The sequence below is a fragment of the Arachis ipaensis genome, chromosome B06, assembly GCF_000816755.2.
Source record: "Arachis ipaensis cultivar K30076 chromosome B06, Araip1.1, whole genome shotgun sequence".
Classification (NCBI taxonomy): Eukaryota; Viridiplantae; Streptophyta; class Magnoliopsida; order Fabales; family Fabaceae; genus Arachis; species Arachis ipaensis.
In genome coordinates this window covers 1673626-1684268 of record NC_029790.2, presented here as the reverse complement: position 1 = coordinate 1684268, position 10643 = coordinate 1673626, and the positions used below count along the sequence as shown (strand labels likewise).

The 10643-nt window shown below is 36.9% G+C and overlaps 1 protein-coding gene across 2 annotated transcripts; it reads left to right on the top strand.

Annotated features, from left to right (window-relative positions):
- LOC107645221 lies at positions 2663–6777 on the top strand. 2 transcript variants are annotated; one of them, XM_016349199.2, is made up of 5 exons: positions 2677–3037; positions 3112–3629; positions 3714–4512; positions 4854–5058; positions 5835–6777. In XM_016349199.2, the coding sequence occupies exons 1-5, from the start codon at positions 2891–2893 to the stop codon at positions 6404–6406; spliced, it is 2241 nt and encodes a 746-aa protein (XP_016204685.1). In that variant the 5' UTR covers positions 2677–2890; the 3' UTR covers positions 6407–6777. The 2 variants fall into 2 exon arrangements, with proteins under 2 accessions (XP_016204684.1, XP_016204685.1); XM_016349198.2 differs by having other exon boundaries at positions 2663–3037; positions 3112–4512.

Genomic DNA, 10643 nt, shown 5'->3' with positions numbered 1-10643 from the left:
TATTTTATAATTTTTTTTAATTTTTTATTTAAAATTAATTCCATTTATTTTTCTCTAAATCAATTAACATGTGATAAAGAGTCCTGTTTTTTTGGTTTACCAAGAATCGAACTTTTGACCTTTCAGATCTAAAACTCTAATACCATGTCATGATACCATTCATCTCAAAAACTTACACTGATGGAAAAAAAATAACACTAATAATTATATCTTTAATATTCCCTAAACTTTCATTGTAAATATTCCATTCACTCCTCATTCTTTTTCTGTGATAAATTAACATGTAATGAATAAAGTAAAAACAAACTAAACCTACTAACAAAACTATTCACTCAAAGTAAAAAATCACTCACAAAAAAATCAGGCCAATACTATCCACAAATCTTGCAAATATTCATAACTACTTACGAGCACAACAATTCTACAAATATAAGTGACTCTAAGTTATTGGTATGCTATTTATTCTTTGGATATCATATCTACTATATTTTTTTCTAACTTAAATATTAGAGTCTCTTTGTAGCAATATATATTCCATTTCACTCAAAAGAAAGTCAAATTCAAAGACTAAGTAGAACAACTATACCTTAAAACCAAGTTTCTACACAAGAACAACTTGTAATAACAATAAGTCTCATAAACACAGAGAGAGGCTAATTAATTAAAGGGTCGGAGGTGAGCGGGAGCAGAAACGTCGCTTTCTAATTGATGAATAGGTGGGTATATGTAACAGTTAGCAATATATGAAGATGATGATGATGAAGACAGCAGTGAAATAACTCCCCCGATTTTGACGTGTGTTTAATTCCTTCCCCTCTAATTCACCTACGCAACCCCATAAATTAAAGTAGAAACTCAGATGCAGTCGATTTCATGTGAAGTTAATATTTGAGAGTTTTTAGATAATTTAATTGATTTGACTAAATTTTTATCTAACAATTTTTAAATATTAATTTCACATGAAGTCGACTACACCTGAGTTTTTACTGTGAATTAATTAATTAACTCCATAACTCAACACTTGCAATATTGCTCTGTCTAATCTTATGTAAGCGGTTCTCCTTGTCCTTTATTCTCTCATTTGCTCACGTGGCACGTCCCCTTCCTGCAACGTGGCAGTCTAAACTCCGATTTCCAGAAGCGGTGACTGACCACCACTACATACACCGCTTTTCTTTCTCCAAGATTAAATAAAAAATGAGAAGAAGCGGTGGAATGTTTAGTTTGAGAACATTTGTGTTAGCGCCTTTTTCTTTTTTGTAGCTAACCTCAATGGTTGGACTTGGACTTTCTCTTCCACTTGCCCCTGTTTCCTCGTTAGTTGTGCTAATGATTCACTTCACTGCCATTGCTATTGCTTCTAATTTAGTACTCCTACCCCCTTTACCAACATTTTCTCATATATCCTTGTGCCTCCAATTTGGTGCTTCTTAAATTTGCCTGCCTTATCAACGGCTATTAATGTTTAGTTTGGGACTCAGACTGCACATAAATCAAGGTACAATTAGTATTAATTATTTTGTGGCACGTAGGTAGAGGGCATTGCTCACGCTGGCCCTTGTGCAGGGATGGTGCTTCCAGTAAAAGACCTGGATCTCAAGTGTTATCAACATTGCAAAAGTAAAGCAGGCGCCCCCTTTTCCTTTTCACTTTTCAGTGCTAAGCCATAAATGATCAAACCAATTACTTCCCCAACGATACACACTTGGACTTTTCAAATATAAATTTCTAACCTCAAACCAAAGTCCTTTCTCTTTTGTTCTAAAGAGTAAACGGACTACGAGTAATTTCTTAAAGCGAGGAAGTCAGGTACAGTTGATTTTACGTAAAGTTGATAATTGAAAACTATTAGATAATTTGATTGATTTGACTAAAATTTCGTCTAACAATTTTTAACTATTAACTTTACATGAAGTCAACTGCACTTGAATTTTCACCGTTTTTGAATTTGAATACTCTTTGTTTGAAACAAAGCATTGAAATATTAGAGCCAAGTCAATGATATTTTTTGATGCCATGTTGTGTTGTCAATTAGAACAAAAGTTTTGAAATAAGTGATTTTAAAGGCATGAGTTTAAGTCGTAAAAAAAAATCGAATACAATAATTAAGTTAGACAACGGATAATATATTACATACATTTTTGGTGCAGTTTATTTTTGGATTTTGTATTAATGTAAGATGTTTGTATACTTAATTAAACTAATAAAGCAACCTTTAACAACATTATATTAAATTTAAGAAGCAACAGTATATGTTCTGCTCATATTCAGCAATATTTTGAAGTTCATTATAATACCGTGTTACGTTATGTCCTATGATCGAAAACCATAATAGTAAATTGCTCAAATTGAGACAATTTGCTAGCAATATGAATTAATTAAGTTGAGGTTATTTCTTAATTAGTAAATTGGCTCAACTTTATCCAATTATACATAGATAAAACCAAGTTTACGAGTAAAAAACAAAATATCAAAACAAGCAAAATGTAATTTTACCACGTCCCAAAATCATTTTAAAACTTTGTAAGTTTAGGTAGAGAATAAATTCATAACTGGAAATTGGATGACATCACTGGTTGAAAACAATATTATATTTCGAAACTAATGCAGGAGTAGTACATGTATATAGTATAGAATAATAATTTTGGTGTTTTATATTTATGGTATAGGCGTTGGCATGATCCGTTTGGCATTTAGGAGAGAAGTGAAGGGCAAAAGTATAATTTAACATACCTAACAGAAAGTGGTCTCCGCTTGTTGGTGTTTAAAGAAGAGAAAAGCGGGAGTCCGACTTAGAAACCTTTCTTCCTTCGCTTTTGTGTCTTTAGACAATGGAAATGGAAGCTTGAGTGAGAGGGAGGAAGCTTCTTCATACTTGAGTGACATAAACATGACGAGAGGAATGGCACGTGACCACCACGATCTCGAGAAACAGATTCAGAAGCAGATGGGTTGCATGGCCGGCTTCCTTCATATCTTCGACCGCCACCACATGCTCGCCGGAAAACGCATCTACTCCGCCAAAACACTCCCTCCCGTATAAACTCTCCTAAACAAACCTCTTTCACTCTAATGCTACGTCGTTTTAACAAACTTGTATTCATTTTGCAGGGAAGCGACACGTCACCGGAGCCGGAAAACAACAACGCTGTGTCTGACGTGGAATCGACACACGCACCGTCCACCCCGGAGCGCGTGACGCAACCTCCCACGCCGGAAGCTACAACTCCGCGACCGAAGACTCCCGTTCCCCTTCCCGCATTCGAAGTCAAGGAAGGCACGCGGTCTCCATGGAAGTTTTCCAGGGAGGCTCCGAGGCTTTCGTTGGATAGCAGAGCCGTCGTTGACGCAAAAGGAGCGCTTCACCCGAGGCAGATCCGAACCAGCAGCAGCAACAACAACACGCCACAATCTCCTGCTGCTGACGTGGACAAGCAGCGCCGATCCACCAGCGTCATTGCAAGGCTCATGGGATTGGACGAGCCTTCCCAAGACTCGGATCCTGAACCGGAGCTGAAATCCGAGCTCCGAAGATCAGCTTCGGAGTCTAGGCTTCCTAGAGATCTGAACCTGAACCAGTATCAGTACCAGTACCGTTTCTTCGACCCTAACGGTTTTCAGCTAAAGCAGTTAAGCTCTCGTGACAGTGCATCGTCCGGTAATAATGCTGATAATTTTCTTGATACCAATGCATTTTTAAAACGCAATGGCAGATTCTCAGATCCAAAAGCTTTCACCGTACGGAACGCCAAGGCAGAGCCAACCAGAGCTAATATCAGTATCAGAAACAGGGGAGCCGTACAGAGGAAGAGCTTCTACGATTCCGCTGACATTTTCCCTGATACCAAACAACACAGTGCATCTATCTACGGCGAGTTCGATCGGAGGGTGAAGATGCGAGGCATCGATGAGCCTTCAAAAGATCTAGACACGCTCAAGCAAATCCTTGAGGCTGTGCAACTCAAAGGTCTCCTCCATTCCCGCAACTACGAGTCTACGATTAACAACCACCGGAACCTTGTATTGGAAGGGAACGACTCTCCTATAGTCTTGATGAAACCAGAGAGGCCTTACGGTTCAGTCTTGTACCGAACGGGTAGGCTCAGGAATGATTCTCCTCCGCCTTCCAGCTTCGGGTACAGTCCCCGGGCTCGTCGAAACAATGAGATATTACTTAGCCCGAGGCGCCAAACTGATAATGGCAACATGAGGGATGTGTCTCAGGCCAGGGCCAGAAGCCTGTGCTCTGCGACGCGCGGTGAGAGCGAAATGAGGAGCCCGAACCGGATGCGGAAGGTGAGTGGTGACTCCGGTGGTATTAACAGAAGAGTTGCTCCGGTTAGAGTTAGCTCGAGGATTGTAGCACCTGAGCAGCACGTGACGAGCCGATCGCCCAGAATGAGAAGAGGGACTTTCCAAAAGGAACATAAAGCGGCGATGGGAGCGGCAGAGGATGCATATTCCACCGTCTCAGAGAGCAGTTTCAGCACTTGCTCACAGACTGATACAGAGGTATGCAAAATTAACGCTTATTTTGATGTTTAAAGCTTATTATTGTCAACTTATCATACTTATATTAATCCAATCGAGAAATTCCTATAAGAAGAATCGTAGATTTGAATAACAAGAATCAATTGAAATCAGAATCTATGATTATTATTTAATTTAGCTGGATATTTCGGATGATTGCTAAAGTATTTTAAAAAAATATTATTTAGTTTAAAAATATAAAAATAAATCATTTTTAAATATTTAAAATTTTCTCTAAAAAATAAATTTGGTAAAGTTTAGACATAGTTTTGGTAGTGCATAAACTATAAAGAGATGATGATGATGATGTGTTTATGATGCAGAGGTTGAAAATCGAGGAGAACAGGGAAGGGAGGAGTCTACTGGAGAGGTGCGACAAGCTGCTGAACAGCATAGCGGAGATAACGGCATCAGGGCAAGGAGAGTCGCAACAACCGAGTCCGGTATCGGTTCTGGACTCGTCGTTTTACAAGGAGTCGTCGTCGTGTTCGCCATCCCCGGTGATGAAACGGTGCATTGATTACAAAGGTGAGTGAACATAGACGTATTATTATAGCAGTACACACATAAGTCGTTATCAGGTTCATCATTACTTCACTTTAGTAGCGTTAGGGTTGTGTGTGCTCATAGTCAGAGGAAAGAGTTAATATGGTGGTGGTGACGTTTTGGGGGTAAGGCATGTCTTGGCCTTTTTAAGCACAAAACTGTTTTTTTCCTTTCCTTCACTAGTCACAACTCCAACCTACCCGACCTCCACAACCAAGGACAGTTGATGTTTTGTCCTCTCTGGCTTCAATCCCATCTATCTACCCCCTCTAGCCTCTATTCTACCCTAAACCCTACTCGCCAATTGGGACTAGTCCTAGTGGTTCCCAATTAGAATTCAAAGTTATCCTTCGTGGACCAATGACTTGATACTTGGGACACCTACGTGGTTGGTTCATTGACTACGTCTAAAGTGCAATTGTACAATCACGTGGGAGTGGGAGTGGCAGTGATGCCCATCCAGCCATCCTCGCTATTGCTGTCCTCACTCCTCATCATGCCCCTTTCCAACTTTTAATACCAAACTCCCAAATTCAATTTAATTCAATTCAATTAATAAAGATAAAGAATAACTGTCTACATACTGTACCAACTACCAAGTAAAAAAGTTTGAGTCACTGTGGGTGACGTGTGGTTGACAGTTGTCAGTGTCAGGATGGAATATACACACAGTGTCCGTATCTTTGTGTGTGTTACTTTTGTTAATTTGCTTACGTTTTTTCCAGAGTAATGTTATAATGAATATAACTGAATTACAGAGCAAGCAGGGGATTCAGAAGATGAAATGTGGAATGAGTCAAGCGAGGACACCGATTTCCTATACGTTTCGGAGATACTGCGTGCTTGCAACCACTTGCCGGAGGACAGCGACGTCTTCCTTCTGCTGGAGAAGCAGCAGTACCTAAAGGGGAACGACACCTCCAAGGCCTCCACGCTTCGGAGACGTTTGATCTTCGACACAGTTCGCGAAATCCTCCACCGAAACCGCCGCCTTCCGCCCTGGAAAGAGGCCTCCTGGGCTGAGAATACGGCACTGTTGCGGCGGATTTGGACGGAATTTCGGAGGATCCGAGGGAGGGAGGAGGAGGAGGAGGTGTCTGAGGAGCTGTTCGAGGTGATATGCGGTGTGCTTAGAAAGGACGTGGCGGAGGAAGGGGTGGACGAATGGGGAGAGCGCCATGTGGAGATGGGAGATGTGGTGTTAGACATGGAGCGCCTCGTGTTCAAGGACCTCATTTGTGAAACCATTAGAGAGCTTGCGTGGTTGAGGAAACCTCAATTTAACAAAAGCATATCAGTCTCTGCGTACCGCAGGAAGTTGTTGTTTTGATTGAAATTAAGAACACTAATGAATCAAGTGAATGGATTTTGAGGGCAAACAAAAGAGAAGAGAGAAGAAAGCAGCAAAGTGAGCAATAACACAATACACACAAAGAAAGTAGAACAAAAAAGAAAAAAGAAAAGAAAAGAAAGAGAAGAAGATCGCTTTGTTTAAATTTTGGCGCGCTTGCTTCTTTTGTTTTGGTTGTTTGCTTGCTTTGCTTTACGTTTACCCTCCTTTTAGGTAAAGGTGGCTTTGCTCCTTTTGCTCCTTATTGGCTGCATTAGGAATTTCACACCTGAAATCTAGGCAAATCTAAACAATGGTGACCTTTTGTTAATTTTGTGAAAAAATGAAATGTCTTCTAATGATTGTTACGTGTGGTGTCGTGAATCCTAACAAACAAAAAAAAGGGTACTAGAAGGATGGAAATGTCAAATTGCAAAGCGTAAAATTTCAAACTTGATGTCTCAGGACACCAGAAAGAAGGCTTATTTAATCATGTTTCTCCAAACTGATGAGATCACATGAACAACATGCTATATCCATACTAAAATTGAGTTATTGAATTAATTACTTGTATATAACATATATTATTGCATATAAAATAATATTATATACCTATAATTTTTTATTTCTGGGATAGATAATAATAATGAATAGTGAATAAAGGGAAATGAATTTCTCAAAAAGTTTTAATTATTTTGTATAAAAATACTATTTGAGTATTTACAGTAATATTTTGGTCCTTAACATTTCCGGTGAATCCTATTTTATTTTTATTTCAAAAGGCTAGAGACTAAAATAAGATTCACTCAAAACATTAGGGGCCAAAATAGTATTTTATCCTACTATTTATACATTAAAATTATTCACTAAAATTAATTGTTATATATTTATGTATAAATATGTATAATTTAATTTATTTTTAATATATTTTTTATATTTTAGTGTATATTTTATACTGATAATTGATTTTAATAGTTAATTTTAGTATACACCTAATATAGTTATATTTTGTAAAGTGTAGTTTTTGACCTATTTTTTTATCCCATTTAAAAAATAAAAAATAAAAAATCACACTTTACAAAATAATTCAAACAAAAACATAACAATATATAAATATATTGAAGGACGCCTAAATTTTGAAGGACGTGCGGTTTTGTGCTTTCATAATTCATATATATTGAAGTTTTGGCGCTTGGTTAAGTTACTTTGATCATTTAAATTAACCTCAGAAAAGAATGACGTCATAAATATGGTTGTATTACTATTATGAATTGAAAAACATGGCATTAATTTCTGAATAAACGAGATAACAAATTAAAAATAGTATGTAGAAGCAGAAAACTAGGAGCTTATACAAATACCAAAGATTGTGGTTTTCCCCTCAATATGTGGCAATTGGAACGAGTACAACTAGAATGCAGCCCTTGTGGACTTTAAGAAGCAGAATCATTTGATTGCTTGCTTGTAAGTAAAAATGTAAAATACTGTCTGTCTTATTAGGGATAGATGCAAATTATTAATAGGTCTTATTAAACGAATGATTGGTGTGATTATGGCACTGTCAGATTTGCTTCATGTATATCAAAAATCGTGAATCTAAATGGAGCAACAGTAGCAATACACGATGAATTGAAAAACATGTTGGCTCCAAGGGCATCACGCGTGGATATGGAGCTATTGACTGGAGAGACATTAGACCCTACTCTCCTCTCCTTGCTAACTGACTCTACTCTGCTACGATGCATGTTACACAATTAACATAATCTCATTCTATCCAATCATTGCTACAGAGTTTTGAATGACAATGACTAATATATATCATAATCATACCAACCACTTTTTTACCAACAGATATATGATTGCATTTGGAGAAAATTAGAAAATGTTTATCTATTTATTTATGTTAACCTAACGTCACCCTTAAGGTTTATATACAACTTCAAGGAACAAATTGTGCATATTTTTATGGTGTATGGAATTGCTGGATGATTACATTAACTAATTGATCTATCAAACTTCTTTTTTGTTGGTTCTGAATTTAGGAAGAGAACAAGCACTTGATGCAGGTCCAACATTTCAGTGTGCAATATCCTTCACCATTTCTCTTCTATCCTCAAAACAATTATAGTGGGGGTGATTAGGCTGGTAATGAGTAGGGTAGGGTAGGGCTACCCGCGAGTTGAGAATCTCTCAACCCTAACTCTACTCGCATCCTAAAATTCTAAACCCTACCCTATCTTACCCGCAGAAATATCAATTTTTTTTAAATAAATATAAAATTCAATCATTTTGAATTTTATACATATTAATAACATAAAAAATAAAAAACTAATGCTCTAAATTACTAAATTAACTAACTAGTTTTAGTGGTTGTTCACTTATTGTAAGTCATTACATAAGAAAAGTTATGGGTTCAACTCTTACTTCCTTTATTATATACCTAATTTTTATAAAATATGTGTTATATATGAGGTGCGGGTAGGGTAAGATACACCCTAAACCCGTACCCTACCCTACCCGCAACCCGTACCGTATCCTATCCGCAGGCATACTCGGACCGTACCCTACCCGAACGGGTTGGACCGGATTGAGTACCCGAGGGTAGGGTATGAATTGCCAGCCCTAGAGGTGATGGGAATTGGGATGTATATATTTTTTAGATTTTTATTTGAGAGGGTAAAATGTTATCTCTCATATTTGAATGTTTTTTCTCTTATATTTTTTGTTAATCATATTTATAAAATAAATTATGAGAAATTATACTTTAATTTACCATTTAAAGTGAAATTCAAAATTTAGAAGATTCAAATAATTTGAAATTATACTACTTTTTGAAGAAAACGCTCTCTCTTTGCTGGGGCTATGATAGTACCAGGCTTTGCCAGCCTTTTCCTTCTTCCTGGTGAGCCTTTTCTCTAATGCTTTCTTTAGTGGCCCGTTTGGGCCCATATCCCTTTACTTTCATGGACCCTTGTACCCATTATGTAGGCCCATCCAAGTCCAACAACAGAACTTCCCTATAAATTGCTGTCATTCCCTTGATTCCTCAACTACGTCCTCATGAGGTAACTTTCCCTTGATTATCTTGGGGTTATTTATGTTCCTTGATATTTGTGACTAAAAATCAATTAAATATATCATAACTTTAAAAAAGTGGATTTTTTTTATATTCTTTTTAATTATATTGATGTTCCGAGTATTTTTGAGCTTCTGACTTTAGAAAGAAATGGAAACTCGCCAACTTATTAATTTTTGGGCTTCTAAATATCATTTTAGTGAGGTTGGATCTAATTATACGGTGAAAACTCAGATGCAGCGTGATGTTGATCACTGAGAGCGGTTAGATGATTTGACTAAATTTTCATCTAACGACTCTCAACTATCAATTTCACATGAAGTCGACTGCATCTGAATTTTCGCCATTGAATATAGCGAATCCATGATATATGTTTAGAAAAGAAGGAAACTAGGTAGAGATTGTAAGGAAATGAAGGGCTTATTTGTTATCTAGAAAGGGAAGAACGTAAGAAAATGCATGTGTATTAAGAGCAAAAGACCTATGAGTGAAATGGCAGAGGTAGAGGAAGTGAGGCACATGCTCCTTCTCAATCAGACAATCACTCGCATGTTTTCATTGCCCACTTTACGCACAAGCTTTGTCTACTTCTCGGTTTTTGCGGGTCCTTATCAATATCATGAATCATAACTTTCTCAATGTTATTGCTTTTGTAGTTTGAAGTTGTAGATGATTATCAAGATGAAATGTCACCATGTGATTCTTTTTTAGCGTAATTTGTGGAAATGGGAATTTTTCTCAGAAATGAATGGCCAAAATTGTACGAAGGAACCTATAATAATATGGGTATATGACAATAATTTGTGACAGATAAAGGGATATTCTTAGGGGGGTGGTAGGGTTAGTACAAATCTTATCTACTTGGGAGAGAGGCCAAGGTTGTATGTAATAAGTAACTTTCTTTGACATTTTATATGCTGTTTTTATTTCAATTAATTAATAAAAAAATCCTATAAATACAAAATATCCATCATTATATATATTTGTATATATTAGTAGGGTTAGTATCTACTTGGGAGAGAGGCCAAGGTTGTATGTAATAAGTAACTTTCTTTGACATTTTATATGCTGTTTTTATTTCAATTATTTCAATTAATTATCCTATAAATACAAAATATCCGTCATTATATATATTTGTATATATTTATACATATTATTTTA